We start from the raw sequence: 18,797 nt of genomic DNA, 5'->3' as shown, positions 1-18,797 counted from the left end.
AAAATCGAGGTTCTTTCCGGGTCAACAACCGGGCTGAGTATGCTTAACTAGTGAGAGAATAGCTGGCAACTACAACAAAATGAACATATTTGACCGTGATTTAATTGTAATACACGTTTCAAAATGATGCCGGAGTAACAACATACTGATACCGGTTAGTAAAAACCATGAATTAATGCTTTGACAAGTCTGCAGACAGACGGGAGACGAAAAACCTTTTAGAATGCGTGTTTTCTGAATGGAGATCGGCTAAGCTAACGTTATATATGCTCCGACCGTCCACACCAAGCGGCAAACTCTGGGGAACAGCCGGGACGCCAATATGGAAGTGCCACACACTGCAGTTCATACATGGGCCGCTAGGGACTGGCTGCAGAAAGGAGCAATTTCCATAGACCCCCATGTTAAAATGCCCAACTTTACAGCAGAAAAAAACATGTTTCTACCCATGGATGCAATAAATATTATTATCGATATAGTTAGATTCCACCTTCATGATTATGAATCTGTGAGTGAATTGTTTTCTAACACGACCCTTTTATTTATATTAGGTCTTAAAGTGTTTGCATAAATTAGGGCGTGGTCACTTTGATGGACACGTACATGCCTCACTGTCAGCTAACAGCAACTTGTCCACTCTGCTAGGCTACAACCATAGAGGCTACAACGTTAGTCATAGTACTGTACTTGACCCTTTAGCTTTAGCCGTGTTCGTGGTGATTGTGCCTTTTAGGGAATATTGTTACAAATACCAGACAATTAAAATGTCGTGCTGTGCGCTTGAATGTACTAACAGATCTTCCAAGAAGTCTAAAATGATAATATTATACATGTAACCCCATTCGCAGGTGTTTGTGTGCTTGGTAGCTTAGCTTGTTACTTATTAGCCAGCTAAGGACGTAACCCTTTATGCATACATATTAGGGCTGCACGGTATTGAAAAAAACTGACATCGCGGTTTCCCCCCCCCCTGCGGTATATATCGCATTTTTTTTAACCTGTTAAACCCCAAAGTCCCGGCGGGTACTTTACTTTTTTTTTTCACGACAGTGTCTCAGGGGATCGTAATATTTAAGAACCTATTAATGTGTTATACCAGATTAACGGAAATAATCTCAGCTAACTGACGATACAAACCATTTTAAACCAAAACAAAACACAAGTCTCATAAGAAGCATCTAAATGACCCCTGAGCGAAAAATGCTAACGCACTTTGGCACAGAACTCAAGATAAAAGTACCCTTATTATTACTTATCGTAGATGCACTTACAAGATATCCGATTAAAGCTGAGGTTCCACAGATTATTTAGGTATATAGTATCATCACTGGGTGATCTGAACTCGGACAGGGGAAGCAAACACAGACATCACAACACGTACCTTTACGTAGCTTCGAGGGGAGATGTCTCACCGTAGCTGTCAATCTGATCAAAAGACGTGGCATTAATGGCATTAAAAAACGCGGCTGAATCGGTTAATCCATAGGTTTTTAACGTCTCTGTATAAAAAAATGATTTAATTTATAATTTATAATTTCATTTTTATGTAAATATCGCAGAGCAAAAGTTAGCTACTAATGGTAGCCACCATAGTGGCTGCTGCTTCCGGTCTTGGCTATGCGGAAGTCTCTCACACATTACAAAATAAGGACTGTGTGATTTCCCCTCGATTCCATTGGCTCTGACGGTCAAAAAGAGATGTCACATGTCAAAATCCAGCAAGGTGGGCCAGAGATATGGAAAATCCACCCAAATGGCCCCAAAAGAGGGTTTTTTTGGTGCTAAATCTGTCTAAAAAGGTCAAATATCAGGGGAAGTTCTACACACACCAACACATGAACAAATAAGGAGTGAGAGTGACGACGCGTAGCCAAAACCGGAAGCTGCATACCACCAAGGTGGCTACCATTAGCAGCTAACTTTTGTGATCCGATTTTTACATAAAAATGGAATTATGGATTATAAACAATTGCTTCAAAGCCACAGATACATTATCAACCTATGGATCAACCGATTCAGCCGCGTTTTTTCTTTCTCGTTTTAATGCCATTGAACACGTCTTTTGATCAGATTGACAGCTACGGTGAGACGATCTCCCGTAAAAGCTCCGTAAAAGGTACGTGTTGTGATGTCTGTTTGGTTCCCCTGTTGCGAGATCGGATCGCTTAGATACTATACTTAAATAATCTGTGGAGTCTCAGCTTTAATCGGATATATTGTATGTGCAGTTTCGATAAGTAATAAGGGTATCTTTATTTTGAATTCTGTGCTAAAGTGCGTTAGCATTTTTTTTTTTTAAATGAATAAAACCGCACGTCCCTGCGGTGTGAATACCGCGCATGCGCATACCGCGGTTATCGCCATGACACGGTATATCGTTCAGCCCTAATACATATACATTTTAGTTTATGATTCAGCCTTGGGTAGGACTTTTATAGTCTATGGCTATGACGCTCATACTGCTAAACGGGAGCAAATGTTAATAGGGGACCCGATTATCCCAGTGGTGGCCGCCGGAGCTAACGGAGCCGCAGGGGGCTAGCTCCAGCCGGCGTCCCGGAGCTAGCCCACTGCGGCTCCGTTAGGTCCGGGTGGTGGAGTCCGTCTTTTCTCAACGTGTGAATGACAAGCATTAAGAATAACAAAATATAGCTAATTCTCTTGCAGATTGTCTCATTTGATTATGAATGTAACGTTTATATAGGGGAACTACACTGTTAGCAGTAACTTGGTATGCATGTATTTCATGTTAGCTTAGCTTCTTAGCCTGAGCTAGCTCTGTTTACTTCCAGTTCGGAGGCAGCTGGTCCCGCCTCGGCTCCGCCTCTTTGCCCTTATTTGGAGCAGGCGGGATTTGACTCTGACGTCACAGTCGAGCCGTTAGTGGCCGACTCCGCCTACTAAGGGCTTCACGGCAACTCTGCAGAATCCTATGGGTGACGTCACGGACACTATTAATATATACAGTCTATGGTCCACACTCACAACAACGGCCTATACAGACTTAAATAAACCAGCGACTGTATTCGCCATGACACAGGCAGTCTGTGGTTTGTACTTGTTTAACTTTTGTCTAGTTTCTGAACAGATATGAGGAGCTGTGAGCTCTGAGTGCTAAGAGCTAACGGCTGATGATGTTTTTCTGTGGTTCGCACTGAAGATGATGTCACGGCTCTGCCTACACTGCGTTAGTATAGTTACTACCCCAGTTCCTAAACTGTAATGGAAACGCAGCATAAAGTGAGCCTGGCCTACCAAGGCCTAACTATACCGTACTAAGCCGTGCGAGGCCCTGCAGTGGAAATGCGCCATTAGTCTACAGGGCCTCACTCCTCTTACCTCCACACTCAGTTGGTCATACTGCAGGTTGCATGTAGCAAGGAGCAGTATAGGAGCGAAGGAAGGGATGGAGCTGAGCAGGCTGAGGAAGGTGGCTCTTAAGGCCGGGCTCACTGTTTCCCACCACTGCCCGATGTGAGGGATGTACAGGATGCTGGGAGATGTCCGCTTCGCTTCAACAAAGATCTGTAGAAAAAAGAGAAATAAAGATTAATTGATGATACTTGTATTAACATTATTGTATTTACAGTGTCCACAAACATTGGCACTTACACAGAACAGTAGCAATTTCACTATGACCAATATGACATGATCTATCTCATCTTATAAAGCAGTGTTTCCCCTATATACAAATAGCGGCGGCAAAGCTGAAATATGTGCGCTGCTGCTAGGGGGCGCCAGCCAGGCACCCAAACATTTTTTTTAATAATAAGTGGCGACCCTTTTTCATTTTTGATTGTTTGTTATGTGGATTTGTAGTATTTGTGTTACTGTATGTTCAATAAAAGGTGTATTTTTGCTAAATCTTGAGACATTGCCACTGTATGTACTGGCAGGGCCGATTTTTGACATAGGCGCTGTAACGGCCCGTCCACACAGCGGCGTTGGAAGCTTCTTCCAACGCTTCTGCCCATTCACTTTGAATGGGGTGACGTCACTTTTCGCCGAACTGCATTGTGGGAAGCAGAGCGGAGCTTTCCTGGCGTTATATGAAGGTAGATATGGTGCAAAATGCGAGAGCGTGTAAAACCTAATGTGAGAACTTGCAGAAAAACAATCTGAGCTTGTGTGCATACATTTACACTTGTATAAAATATCCACGTAACTTTGAACCAAATTTACACTTGTATAAAATATCCACGTCACTGTGAACCAAATTTGAAGTCACAGAAGAAAAAAAAAAGTTTTGTAGCTTGTAGAAAAAAAATAACTTGGTGATGAAATGTTCACTTGCAGAAAAATACATATTTTTTAAATATATTTTCCATTACAACTGCAACTTGGTTATTACAACCTCTCAAATCAGTCATTTCAACTTGACGAATCTGCTCTGTGGCAGTATAAATCGACGAATCTGCGGTCTTGACTTTTGCTACACTTCTTGCGATAAATGTGTCGCAAAAGTAATTTTCACCTGTAGATGTGGGGGGAGGGAGGGGGGTTGGAGCGAAGGGGAGGAGCTATCAGAACAACGAGGCTCGAGTCAGTCACACAGTCACAGCCATAGTCACGTCGAACCCATGGTCGAACCGGATGACTGCGGGCAGTGCGGGGCAAACGGTCCGTGTCGCTACCAGTCCGCTGACATGGCGCGTCTATCAACGGTAAGTTTTGCCCATTACTTGCCCAGTATTACTTTGAATATTATTATTGTGATTGAGGATTAAATCCGCTTTGAGGACCACCGTTTTATATCATGCAGTTTAGCGGCAAAATAACGTCAGTTCGCCAGCTAACGCTAGCTTTGTTGAGTTTATGCTAGCTAAACAAGTAGTGGTTGTAGTCTACAGCAGTAATTCATATTAGCCTACTGCTTTGGCACTAACGGTTGATAACCGTTTATGAAATTAAAACCAATTGAACTGTACTGAAATAATGGCAAGTTTTATAATTATCTTGGGCTCTTGCTGTGTTTTCAAAGCCTTTGTAAATTATCCATGCTATTTTCTATTTAGAACGAAGACTTCAGAATCGTAAAATCCCTTAATGTGTGTATGCAATTGTGCTAAATTAAACTCTGGAATCAAGCAAATATTAATATGTTTGCATGACATTATTTATATTTTGCCATCACTTAATTATACGTTTAATACATTTAAGTCAAGCTAAGGTACATGGGATGGTAGCTAGTTAGTACTCTTACCTGTGATGCCTCCCCCAAACAGCATAATAAACAGACTGTATCATTAAAACTGCAAGTACCAGTTCTAGATCCTTGACTTTAGACAAACAATTCAAGAGACAAAATGTAATTAAAGACCAATCTTTATTTGAAGGTGCCTCTTAACCTGAGATATTAGTTATACAGTAATAGTATTGACAATCTAAAAAAACTGAGCAACTCAACTGTCAACTTTATATTTCTTATTGTCTAAAGCATTTATTATTTTTATTTTCCCCCTCTCATATTCAGTGTGGACGGATTGAGACAGCGTGGTGTCCAGAGAGCTGCAGAGAATTCAGGGAGAAACCTCCGTGTGATGGACGTCCTGTCTGTTGGTTTGGAGAGGACTGAGGGTCTTTCCTCAGCGAGGAGGACCAGGGCTGATGGAGGAGCCCATGCTGGGCATAGCTGATACCAACTGCACAGGCCTAGTCTGTCACTTTATTTGACTAAATGGGTTTACTTATACATTTAATAGGTTTACACCTTCTGTCCATATGTGCTTTTTATTTAAAACATTATTGATTAACTTTTGGTTCACATTTCAATAAATTGTATTTGTATTGTCACTCCTTTCGTCCATTATTCTTACTGAAAATGTTAGATTACACATTCACATCTGACTGAAGATTGGCCCCATTTATTTGTGACGTTGCAAAACTCTGCAGTACAAGGCACAGGTGATGTGAAGCTCATAAAGTGAGGCAAATATAAATAATCAGCTGATGGAGTGTAGATGTGGAAATAGATGCATCCCATCAGCTGACTATGTTTTTCGCCACACTTTATAAGCCTGACTATAACCACCCCTTCTCTGAGGTGTAGGTAGCGTCACAAACAAATGATGGTCCTGGTAGACTACAAAAATATTCGGTGTACAGATCTTTGTTTTCACAATAAAAGTAGTTTCTTAGTGAACGTCCTGTACTGGTCTTAAAATCTCATAACATCAGCTTTTAATGTTCCTCTTGGATGTTCTTCTTGACCCTCAGAGAAGGAGAACATGTTGTGTCTTTCAGGCATGTCCTTTCCTAACAAAAATGACAGGAAACATAAAACACATTATTGCAGAACAAGTGTGTTATTTATGAAAGCGGTGTGTTTAGGGGCTGTAGATATAATTATTTTGTAATTGTAATGTTTTTTTTTTATTTCAACAGTGAGCTACAAAGACAATCAGATTATGAATGAACAGTATGAAGTTCATCAACATTGAAATATATTTTATTATCAAAATAATATTTAACTGTTACAAACGTAGTGCAACTGTAGAAGCTTGCTCTGTTGTCTCACTGAAAGAATAACTTTTACCACGTTTTTACAGACAATATTGAGAGATAAATAGTAGCAGTTCTCTCTGTGTTAAATATATTTGCCTTCAATACATTACATTAGAAAGCTGACAGTCATATTGCTTGTTAACATCTAAATGTAACCTTTTGCATGGAAAAAACCCTCAACTTCACTGATGTGTAGGTGATCTAGTATTTAGTATTGTTTAATGGAATATATATCAGTGTATTAAAGTCAATATTTCATTAATTTAAACCAATATCTTTCTTGATTCTTTGTACCTGTGCTAAAGTTCACTGCTGTGAGGAGTCCAGTTCTGTCTCTCACTCTCTGGTCCAGCCTGTCTGCATCACCTGGACACCTTAAACAAACAGATATATATGTAAAGTACCATGTGTACAAACAATATAACTGATTCTCTTCTGTTGAACATGTTGGATTGTGTATTGTCCGAGTCAGGGTCCTTTTTATTTTACTGTAACTTTGGAAGTTGTGTTACCAATGCTTACTGTTTATTTGATACCAATTTGGTAATGCAATTAATACAAACAACAAGGTTTGGGTTCGTTCTTCAGATGACTGTGACGTTAACGTGTAAGCTCAATAATGAACTCCAGCTCAACCAACCATATTGTAATATCTAAGTAATCATCTTGAAATATGACATTAATAATTGTAATATACACACATCTTATTGTGAGGTTGATTTCACATACACTACTTCGACGTTAGCTAAATAGAAAATAGCATAAACTCAACAAAGCTAGCGTTAGCTGGCTAACTGACGTTATTTTGCCGCTAAACTGCACGATATAAAACGGTGGTCTTCAAAGTGGATTTAATCCTCAATAATAATATTCCAAGTAATGGGCAAAACTTACCGTTGATTGACGCGCCATGTCAGCGGACTGGTAGCGACACGAACCGTTAGCCCCGCACTGCCCGCAGTCATCCGGTTCGACCATGGGTTCGACGTGACTATGGCTGTGACTGTGTGACTGACTCGAGCCTCGTTGTTCTGATAGCTCCTCCCCTTCGCTCCAACCCCCCTCCCTCCCCCCACATCTACAGGTGAAAATTACTTTTGCGACACATTTATCGCAAGAAGTGTAGCAAAAGTCAAGACCGCAGATTCGTCGATTTATACTGCCACAGAGCAGATTCGTCAAGTTGAAATGACTGATTCGAGAGGTTGTAATAACCAAGTTGCAGTTGTAATGGAAAATATATTTAAAAAATATGTATTGTTCTGCAAGTGAACATTTCATCACTAAGTTCATTTTTTTTCTACAAGCTACAAAACTTTTTTTTTTCTTCTGTGACTTCAAATTTGGTTCACAGTTACGTGGATATTTTATACAAGTGTAAATGTATGCACACAAGCTCAGATTTTTTTTCTGCAAGTGCTCAGATCAGGTTTTACACGCTCTCGCATTTTGTACCATATCTACCTTCATAGCGTTTCAGGCTGCAAAAGTTAAGCAATGTTCAACTTTTGAAGCTTCTGAAGCTTTCGGTGGAAGCGTCAGCTAATCAAATCATATGCCAGTACAAGCTCTGTTTTTGTAGTGTATTTGTCTTTTGTAGAGATTTTTTTTCATTTATTCTTTATATATAAAATCTCGCCTAGGGCAGCAAACTGTCTAGAACCGGCCTTGGTACTAGGCCTCAAGAGCCTTTCTTGTGCTGGCAGACACATAGAAACAAATTGGCGGGGCGCACTTCGCACACACAAAAAAATTCCCGCACTCACATTGTGCTAGGCCCACGTGCCTTAGCACCGCTGCTATGACTCCATCCTAGGGGAAACACTGTAAAGGCTCAATTCCTAAATCAAAAGGTATGAGGACATAGGAAAGGAAGGTGAAGACAGCACAGTGGCATTAAACCAATCAGTCCCATGAAAAGCATTTTGATGATGAATATTTTTTGTAAAAAAAATAACAAAAATGTTTCCTGGTTACAGATTGTTTTTGAATTGAGGATTTCTTTTGTTTTTCTTTATTTCACATTACTCTAAACTAAAGTAATTAAATGTGACAGACTTCTGTTCTGGTAATGTGATGGCTCTTTCATAAAAGTATTTGTCAGTAGTACATATTTATCCCCACAACCCATTTGCAAAGGAGGCGGGGCCCATGAACTACAGTCACTGTTGCAGCCATTTTGGCCAGTGAGGTCCACTGAACAGAACACACTGAATTTGACAAGGCTGCAAAAGTAGAGACTGAATGTTTTACTTTGCAATGTTTCTCATTTACCTGAGCACAGGTCTCTTCTGGTGCAGTTGCGCTGGCTCCAAACAGCACAGCCATGTCCAGTGTGTACACGGTGAACTTCTCCAGAGCGTGGAGGACGGCAGGACCCAGGTGGGAGCTCTGCCCTGAGCCCAGTCTGCCCATCAGCAGCAGCCTGGGCCGGTAGGAGGTCGGGTGGCTCAGCACACTCCTACACACCCAGAGATGACCCAGAGATGAGTTAGGTGGTAGGAGAGGTTTCATTATTTGGATCAAAGATTTGACTTGCAGCACTTTTAAAATAAAGCAAAGATAAAGGGAACAAAAGTAAGACCCATAACAACATAGTGTAAATGCCTAAGAAGTATCAGCAGTGATTTTGTTTAAGAAATAATGTAAAACAAGATTGATTTACAATCATATTGGCCCTTGAGGAAGTGTGCCACCAAAATGTCACAAAGGATCCAAAGGAGGCACTGCTAGGTGTGATACCAGGAGAAATATTCTACAAATACTGCTTACAGCAGAAATGAAGTGGTCAAAACCTGACCCCCAACACATAATGTATGGATTGAGAGGGTGTGGTGAAATCTGTTGGGTGGAGTAAATAACATTCTCTGAGGATCCAGAAAGAAATATTTTGTAAACGGCTGAGTCCCCGGATGAATGTGCTGATTCAGTAAGACGACTCTGGTTGGCCAACATCTGCTGAACCATCCCAGTGGCTAAATCTCCTCATCAAGGTGCAGGGGCGGACTGGGGGGAAAAAGTGGCCCGGGGATTAATTGACAGACAGGCCCACTTAATGCGCGGCATGTATCGGCCGGCCGGCGACGAAAGTATGTTACTTAACAAAAAACCCTATGCATTTTATGTTATTTTGGACCATTATTCATATAGTAATCACATTACCTGAGCCCTTGAGTTGCCTAGAGCAAAATAGTTACGGCATATATTTAGTGATTTTAATGTTAACAGATCATTGATGCAATAACATTTGGACCCAATTTGCCTGACTTGACGCATGGAATAAAACATGGGGGTAGGAAGCATCCTCAATGTGGGTGAGACAATTTGACAGGGGGTGTGGGCAGGTGGTGGACCTCACCTCCTCTAGGGGGGTCCGGGGGCAAGCTCCCCCGGGAAGATTTGTTTTAAAATGTTGAAGTTAAATGCATCAATCTGGTGCATTTGGAGAGCAAAATTAGGGACTAAAGCTATGGATACATCTCTCAACACCAATATGAAACAGAACTGTAAACAGATTTACTTTTTCTTTCAACATTTATTTGAACAGCAAGTGGAGGCAAAAGTGACTGCACCCAGAACAATAAACCTGCTCACTAACGCCTACACTCAGTAACAGAATGTGGGTTCTGAATGAACGTTCTTCTCCACAGCCGTGCGACCTCTGAGTCAGACGTCACTTCCCCCTTTTCTATCCTACGGGTGCAGCCACTCTACCTGAACCCCTCTCTGTACAGAGAGTGAGGTGTTCCTTGAGACACACATCATATTTTCCCAGCAAAACAATCATCTCTAAAAAGTTACCATGATCAATGGTGTCATCATCTTGTGTATATAATGCCTTCGCCTGCGTGCCCCTGTAGCTCAAACCACTTTGACCAATGAGCTTCAACACATCTATGATGCGCTCCAACACTTGACGCTTCCTGCGGACTTCCTCTCTGTGACGTGACATCTGAGGTCCCATGAGAAGGTCCTGAATTGTGTTTTTTGAGAATCTGAGGAAATATGCCTCAGCGCAACCTCTGTGAGCATGGCTCTGATCATGCTCCTCGACTCTCTGATGTATGTGTGTGAAGTTGGTCATGCCAGTGATGAAGGAGTTGCTATCTCTAGGATTAGCAAAAGCCATACAAAGGGAGCAGAAGAGTACTTCTCTGGCTTCACTGTATGATAGCTATTTCCTGTTTGTGCCGTCTTTGCAAAAAAAAGCCCTCTGCACTACAGCCTTGTCTGCCTTCTGCTGGGGGTGAAAACGGAAGAATAGGTCTAATGTGCCTGACATCGGCCTGGTGAAATAATCAACTGGGGTGGCACTGACATCCTGGCCTTGACTAACTCTGTCAGTGTCAGCAGCAGGATCATCTTCAGCCTACATAAATGATTAGTATTGATTAGTATGTTACGTTATTATGTTACCACCATGTTATTATTATGTATGTAAACCAAGTAAAGTCTTAAAGACAGTAACAGGCTAATTTCCACCAGACAGTAACTTTAGTTGCAGGTTGACAAATAATGGACCCTTTATTATTTGTAGTATTAATAAGGTAACCTAACGTCTAAGCTAATCAAACAAAAGACAGTATAAGCAATCATCGTAGTCTCATTGATTCACCAGCCCAAGTCAAGTGGCTATAATGTTCAAATAGATTACCGTTGTCAATGAGTGAAGCAAATCTACCAGCAGCTTGCATATTTCACCAGAATTTGGTCAGTGAATGTTGTTAATTTTACCCTGTCCCTGTGAACACACAATGTACTGTAGGCAATAGGCTAGCTAGCTAATGCATTAGCTGTCCCTGTGAACACACAATGTACTGTAGGCAATAGCCTAGCTAGCTAGAAATAGGCTAGCTAGCTAATATTACCTCATCTGCTACATTAAAAAGCAAGCTAGCATTAGCCAAATGAGGATTTTCACTTTCAGCATCAATCATAACATTAACTTACCATCATATCACTGCTGGTACTGGGCTCTAGATGCCGCTGTACTGTGCCAGTTTCATTGCTGGACTCACTGCCACTGGGAATGGCCGCTGTGTCGGCTAACGTTACATCAGCTTCTCCGGTGGTGGTTGTACTACAACTACAACCAGCTGCAGGACCAAACGAAAAGTCTGTAATTTATTTTTATTTTGCTGAACCTTCCTCAAGTGCTTTCATTTTTTTATCCCTAAGTTTTTGTGCACCTCCTTTACGCTTTGGAGCTTGTTTATCCATCAGTAACTCACTCCTGATCTTTCACTGCGCAGTGACAGCAGCTACGGGCCTGATGGGGAGTGGCCGGCCCGGAACGCTTACAAATGTGGGCACTTACAAATGTGGGCCGGTAGGATTTAGTTAAGCAAAAAAAAAAGGGAGTGGCCGGTATACTCACAAATATGGGCCGGTAGGATTTAGGCAAAAAAAAAAATATTTAAATTTAAAAAAAAAAAAAAAAAAATGTATTTATTGTTTTGGCCCTCCGGCCCATGCACAGCACCGGCCCACCGGGGAAACTCCCGGTATTCCCGATGGCCAGTCCGCCCCTGTCAAGGTGTATCAAGTGTAGGGTTGCACAATTCCGGGAATTTTCAAAGATGGAAACTTTCCGGAAATGTTCCGCCCCTTTGCAACCCTAATCAAGTGGCAGTGGCCTGCACATGTCTTTCTCTGTACTGGCTTTGTAGATACAAATAAATGAAAAGAACTTGACAAAAGTGTGAATATGTTTGTACAATGAAACTTAAGTAAAAAAAGAAAAGAAACTATCGATGAAGGATGAGGAGATAATTTCTGCATAACTTTGCATTATATAAATTGTTAACCAACCTGGTGAGGTTGAGGAGACCCTTAACGGCAGGCGTCTGTCCACTAGAGCATATTTCTGAATTCTCATCCTCACTGTACATCAGATCATCCTCAGACAGACCACAGGCCGCATCTGGAAATAAACAAATGTATTCATTGTAAAATGAACATTCAATATAAGTGTGTTCTCTTTATAATAACTTACAAATAAAAGCGAAAGCCATTTGCTAAGGCAAATTAAATGATGAAACAGAATAGAAAAAATAAAGCAAGACCCCACCTAGTACACTCTTCCTCTTTAAGCCCTGCTCAGCGTGTGGGAACAATCTGCTGACGGTGTTGAGGATGTTCTGCAGGGCGGCGCTCAGCAGAGGACGGATGGCCGGTATCAGGGCCTTGGCTGGTGACACTACTGCCCTAAGAATCACAATCAGTATCATATTAAAATAAAATAAACATATGCAAGTACCAGGCACTGGAAACTAAGACAATTGTTTATAGATGTTCCAAATGGGTTTTAACTATAGAGTACGTTTGGTTATACCTCTGGGACGCAGGCACCATGTTGGACATGGCCGACATAAAGTCTTTGCTTGTGATCGCGATTGAGTCCACATCAAGCACAAGTTTCTGCGATGAGGAGTAGATTTGTGGGTAGCGTCGGCGCAGTGCACACAGGGCGGACTCTGAACACACTGCCTTGATGTCTGCACCGCAATAACCTGGCACAGAGAGAGAAGTTGGAGGAATGTAAAAGGATGTGCTGGTAATTTTGTTTCCTAGACACAGGTTTTGTCCTGGGCTCACACCAGTGTCATTTCCAGTATATGTTGCACAGAAAGCCTGAAAATGTGTTTCAGTAAATTTGATACCAAGTTATACATTAATGACATTTTTCATTTAATGTAGTAGCTTTTTGTTCATGGGACATTTAGCATTTGCATCTTCAAGCTGTTGGACCATTGTTCTTGCACCATACAGTGTAAACATACCAACACATTTATCGGCCAATTCTTCCAGAAAAGTGTCACATGGAGGTGGATCCCACAGTCTGGTGAGGATCTTCAGGATGTCCTTCCTTGCCTGCCAAACAAAATAAAATCTCAGCATTTCATGTTTTTTTGGTCAAATCGTTGAAAGCTGAAAGGATTCGAAAGCAGAAAAATCACCACATGAAATTATTTGTAAATATATATGAAAAGTGTTAAAGAGCATCTACATCATCTCCTCACCTCTCTGTCTGGCAGGCCGAACAGGAACTCTCTGTCGAAGCGCCCTGGTCTCCTCAGTGCGGGGTCGATGGAGTCCAGTCTGTTTGTAGCTCCAATCACAACAACCTCTCCTCTAGCATCTAACCCGTCCATTAGAGCCAACAGGGTAGACACAATAGAGCTACAGAGAACAAAAACAATGTTACTCACAATGTCTTCGGGAACAAAGAGGATAATACCGCAGTGAAATGATCCAGATTAATTGTTTTGGATTGTTATCACGACTACATGCTTCCAACCTGTGTCTTTACACAAGTACAGTATCCTTAAATATTGTGAAGCCCTCATTCTCATTGCAAGCTGCTCTACCTACTTTCTTTTCCTGATATATACAACATTCGGATTAAATGATACTACTATAGTAATAATAAATGTCAAGGCAAGTAGCTTTATTTTCTGAAGGACAACAGCCGAGCTATAAATAATTTGCTAAATGCTGATTAAGATGAATTTATTTATTTTATTCGTTCAAATTTGGCAGCCATATCTGGCAACCCACCACAAGATAAACATATTTTTATGGTTTTACTATTTGTTACTTACTGGTCTCAGTGCCATCAACAGACATGTTTTGTTCAAGGTAGGAACAGGGGTGCTGCTCACCTGTGGATCTGGTCCTGACGGCTGGACCTGACTGGAGCCAAACCATCAATCTCATCGAAGAAGATGATGGACGGACGCATCTGGTACGCCTGGAAACAATACGAAGAGAACTCAGTTGCAGATTGTATTATCTTTAATCCTGACACTTGATCATTTCAAAATAGAGCTATTTTATCCCAATCAACAAGTTAATGTGTGGCATTCTAAAAGTGATAGGATTGTCTTTTGCTGACTACAGGGACCAATCGCACTTCTCAATCCCAAAAAGTATATTGTGTGTTGATGAGGAGTTTGGTTTACCTGATCAAAAAGCAGTCGTAGCTGTCTCTCAGATTCTCCCACCCACTTACTGAGGCAGTCAGCTCCTTTCCTCATGAAGAACGACACCTTTTTATCCCCCTGACTGCACTCATTGGCCAGCGCTCTGGCTACGAGGGTTTTCCCTGTGCCCGGAGGACCGTAAAACAGACAGCCCCTAAAGACAAGAGAGAAAAGACAAAGAACAATAATGAGGATATTATTATGTTTTTGCTGCCATTGCAACCCAACGAGCTTCCTATAAGAACACAGTAAATCAGATATTGAGTCACAGAATATAAAATGAATGCTTAACCATATCATCCCGTTATCTTCTCTACAAACACACGCTGATTACCTGGGAGGCTGAATCTTGAACCTCTCAAAGACTTCTGGGTAGAGGAGAGGGAACACCACCATCTCCTTCAGCGATGAGATGTGTCTGCTCAAACCTCCAATACTATCAAACCGCACCTGGATGACAATAAGTGGGATGTGGTAAGTGCTGCTGTCCAGTCCTCCTTTCACATGTGTTGTATTAGCAGGAACACAAGGCTTTGTTTTATCCTTAGTGTTCAAAAGGTGGAGGAGGCATACAAGGCATGCCCCTGTTTATAAGACTGCTTTGTGCATCTCTCTCTTTAGATTCATTAAAGTACCGATGCTTACCGTCTTGTCTATTTGCATAGGGTCCACATCAGCCAGGCTGGCTCCAATCTTCATCCTGTCCTTTTGGATCCCCAGCAGGTCGTCTTTCACAAGGTTCATAGGCAGACATCTGCAGGGAGACACGGCAACATAATAATCAACTTTCAGGTGGTTTTTATTGGAAGCTGTTTTATCTCAAATATGATGGACTTTCATATCATATCATATCATTGTGTTTTGCATCAGAAACATTCAGTTATTTTTCCTGCTCTATCGATATAACATATTATGAGAGGATGATGGGTACTGGAAACATGTAGAATGTTATCACAAAGGGACCCAACACTAAGCAAGCATTATTTCACTCTTAAAATGGTTATCTAATTTTACACCTTAACTTACATTTGGATATAGAAATACAAACTCTAGAGTGCTGGAAAAGATGTATGAAGTTATGAAACTTGAATCAAAAGGGGAGAAGTTTATATGTTATTGATTTATTTTTGCAAATTAAGTCTTTTGGAGCACATTGATATTTGAATACAACCAGAAAACATATTGTTTCGATGACACTGAGTTGCGCTCTCACCTGTTCACGGACCTGCTCCTGTTCTTATTTCTCCTTATCTGGAATTTCTCATCGTCTGAAGATGAGGAAGTGGAGTCACTACTGTGGATAGCGTGTCTCCTCCTGCGAATGCAACGAAGCCACAACATTATCTCTCATCCCATCAGCATCATTATGACTGCAACACATTTATGCAATGCTTGATTTTTTATTATTTCAAGCCACTAAATGTTACCGATTCTTTATTTGGTTGTTCACAAAAAGCAGTGATTCACCACTTTTTAAACGACATCATCACCATGCCCGTCTAACACTTCGTCTGGACAAAGCGCAAGGAGAACTTCACTAACATAATTCTCCTATGAAGTTTAATGTGATAAAGAATTAAACCCACAAAATACAGACCAATAGAAACCAGTCTTTTAAAGAATGAGCCTCCCTTTTTTGCTCGGACAATTATTAACTCTGGTGAATTTTACTTCAAATATACCATAACCCAAATGTGCCACACTTACCAACAATAAAAGTGCTAGCAAAGACAGACAGCACCACAAAAAACAAACCAACAATAAACATTCAAATGGACAAGTGAGGGTCTTACCTCTCAGAACTACTCCTGAGGGTGGGATGAGGAGAATCAGAAAAAAAGAGAATAACATTTTGGGATCGATTTCACATAGGATGAAAAATACTAATAGCTATTAGAGACAGTGCAATATCTGACTAGGGTTGGGAAATGTCATTAGTCAAACTAGTTTTTTTCCTGACTTCTATGCTAATCAAGTGTGGTTTATTTGTTAATGGCTGATGTTAAAGCTGTCATACTAACCTGCTGGTTCTTCTGTTGTAGGGGCTCCTGGGCGCTGTGGAGCTGAATCTGAACCTGCGTCTGGTCGGAGACGAGTGTTCCACTGAGTACCTGCCGCACTTCCTGGGCTCTCTGGGTTCTAAGAAAACAATAACGGACCTCATCAAACTCTGTTAGATTTTACAACATACTAACATGGATTAAAGGTGCAGTGTTTAGTCTGCAGCTGCCTGCTCCACAATGAATGGAGGACAGCATTTTACTACTGGGCCAAAACAATATACATTTACAGTCATCAGTTGTTTTAAAAAGGCGTCCGTCTCCTGGGGAGGTCAGTCATTCTACTTGACCGGAGCAAACTCAAGAACTACAGCATTCAATGCTATCAGTTGTTATATTTGTAAGAACTTAAAACACAAAAAACAAAAAAAAACATGAAAAGCCCTGGTATAAATTACCATCCTGTGGGACCTGGTAGCGAACCACAGTCTTCCGTTGTCTAAAGTCATAACGCCTCTGATTTTCTTCTTCCTCATCCACGCCATTCTCATCTTCTTCATCTTCCTCCTCCTCCTCTTCTTCATCTCCCCCCTCCACTGCTTCCTGGTCAACTTCATTCCCTTCTATGAATTATGAAAAAAGGGTAGAATTGTTATTTCAAATGATCCATATTTTGAAACTCTAATTAATTTTCAACCCACAGCCGAATACTTCAATCATTATTCCCAGGCAATAGAGAGCCGCAGTGACGCGTCCTAAAACCCGGAAGTAAGTTAGCATTTTTACCACGTCCGGTTCCTTGGATAAAAAGCAAAGCAATGTCTCCATAGGATTTTGGAAAATAGCTCCAAATAAGGTCTGTGTTTGATACAAATTGAAGAGACGGATCACGTTTTGTTCTACGACATTAAATACACCAGCAGTGACCCCGCTGGTGATTTCTGAAGAGTTTACGTGTCTGAAAAACTATGGTTGTTAACATGTGGCTGAATAGGACTACAGAAGTTGTCCAGGCCGTTTTACGTCATTACACCGAACACGTAAACACTCCTGCTAAGTTTGTTTGCCCTGTTCTGCTTGAAAGCAAGTACCTGCCTCCTGCAAACTGTTCAAACAAACGCTTCAACTCGTACCATTTACAATCTGTATGTTTGAACATGGATCTTAAATTGGCGTGACGTTAAAGCAGCGACTCTGCTGTAGTTCCTTTATAGCATAACGTTAGCATTTTGCGACAAGATTTATGATTCGAAAATGATAAAAGTAGGATAAACATGTGGATATTATCCGGCTGAACAAAACGTGATCCGTCTCTTAAATGTGTTTCAACCACAGACCTTATTTCCAGCTATTATCCAAAATCCTATGGAGAAATTGCATTGCGTTTTTGACGAAGGAACCGGAAGGAGTTTACTTCCGGGTTTTAGGACGCGACACTGCGGTTCTCTTTGTACCTGAAGTGGTTATTATTGAACTAATCCATCTCACCTTGGATCTCCTCCTTGGCGTCTGTACTCTCCACATCTGTCCTCAGAGACCTTGTCAATCTGCCGCTGGTGTACACGCCAAGCTGCTACAGGGAAACAGGTCAATGCTGATTGGTTCACAGTTTGGCAGCTTGTTAAACATCATGACAAAGCTAAATGAAATGCTGTCAATAGAATACACAATACAAAGCTTGAGATGAAGAGTGACGTTTCCTGTGTGGGTTATTACCTCTTCTTCAGTGTCTCTATCTCTGCTCCTGAGTCTGCGTCTCATCTTCTTCATGTGATCCATCTTCTGGAGAACAGCTTCAGCAGTGCTTAGGGGCAAGTAGAGAATAAACTTGTCAGATTTAATCGCGTTTTTCTCTAATCTAATGACTCATTATCTCCAAATCCACACCCACAGTCCAGTGTGTATGTTATCCCATGTGTTAACAACTACTTTGGTGATTGTTTCAAATGAATCAGTGAGTTAGGAAGCAAAAAGAAGCTGGGGTGAATGTGACTGAACTCACTTGGTGATGAGGCGGTCGTAGAGCACTGACTGTTTACGGGTATCCAGTTTGTATCCGGTGATTCTGGAACTTCGTCGCACTGAACCCTCCTCCTCCTTCTCCTCCTCCTCTCCCTCCTGGCTCTGTAGATTAAAGCGGCTCCTCTTGGGAGTGGATGATCCCTCCACCACATCTGAAACATCTGGGGCGATGAAAACAGCTTTTATCAAATTACTAGTAGTAGAGACCCTATTAAAAACGAAATTCTGCTAAACATGTTGTGTGTGCTATACAATGTCCGAGCTCAAGGATATTTCTTTTTAGAAT

At 41.3% G+C, this 18,797-nt stretch overlaps 1 protein-coding gene and 1 non-coding gene across 4 annotated transcripts in view; both read right to left on the bottom strand.

The window, feature by feature from the left end:
- LOC117540804 (ATPase family AAA domain-containing protein 2-like) overlaps positions 1 to 18,797 on the bottom strand; it is a 28,142-nt gene that overhangs the window by 7,213 nt on the left and 2,132 nt on the right. The window contains exons 4-21 of one of the 3 annotated variants that reach the window (XM_034207658.1): positions 18,492 to 18,672; positions 18,206 to 18,293; positions 17,978 to 18,062; positions 16,948 to 17,112; positions 16,511 to 16,628; positions 16,283 to 16,297; positions 15,703 to 15,804; positions 15,135 to 15,243; positions 14,824 to 14,939; positions 14,469 to 14,643; positions 14,169 to 14,257; positions 13,527 to 13,686; positions 13,287 to 13,377; positions 12,839 to 13,016; positions 12,575 to 12,711; positions 12,316 to 12,427; positions 8,779 to 8,965; positions 3,340 to 3,525 (exon numbers count right to left, since the gene is read on the bottom strand). In XM_034207658.1, coding sequence (XP_034063549.1) covers positions 3,340 to 3,525; positions 8,779 to 8,965; positions 12,316 to 12,427; positions 12,575 to 12,711; positions 12,839 to 13,016; positions 13,287 to 13,377; positions 13,527 to 13,686; positions 14,169 to 14,257; positions 14,469 to 14,643; positions 14,824 to 14,939; positions 15,135 to 15,243; positions 15,703 to 15,804; positions 16,283 to 16,297; positions 16,511 to 16,628; positions 16,948 to 17,112; positions 17,978 to 18,062; positions 18,206 to 18,293; positions 18,492 to 18,672 — 2,294 coding nt within the window. The remainder of the gene's footprint in view (positions 1 to 3,339; positions 3,526 to 8,778; positions 8,966 to 12,315; positions 12,428 to 12,574; positions 12,712 to 12,838; positions 13,017 to 13,286; positions 13,378 to 13,526; positions 13,687 to 14,168; positions 14,258 to 14,468; positions 14,644 to 14,823; positions 14,940 to 15,134; positions 15,244 to 15,702; positions 15,805 to 16,282; positions 16,298 to 16,510; positions 16,629 to 16,947; positions 17,113 to 17,977; positions 18,063 to 18,205; positions 18,294 to 18,491; positions 18,673 to 18,797) is intronic. The other 2 variants (XM_034207659.1, XM_034207660.1) reach the window with 2 other exon arrangements.
- On the bottom strand, positions 8,600 to 8,734 carry LOC117540824. The gene has a single exon (XR_004568217.1). It is a non-coding gene; the product is annotated as a small nucleolar RNA SNORA5 (small nucleolar RNA).

The sequence above is a fragment of the Gymnodraco acuticeps genome, unplaced genomic scaffold, assembly GCF_902827175.1.
Source record: "Gymnodraco acuticeps unplaced genomic scaffold, fGymAcu1.1, whole genome shotgun sequence".
Classification (NCBI taxonomy): domain Eukaryota; kingdom Metazoa; phylum Chordata; class Actinopteri; order Perciformes; family Bathydraconidae; genus Gymnodraco; species Gymnodraco acuticeps.
Note: the sequence above shows the minus strand (reverse complement) of the source record. Positions and strands in the feature narration are given on the sequence as shown.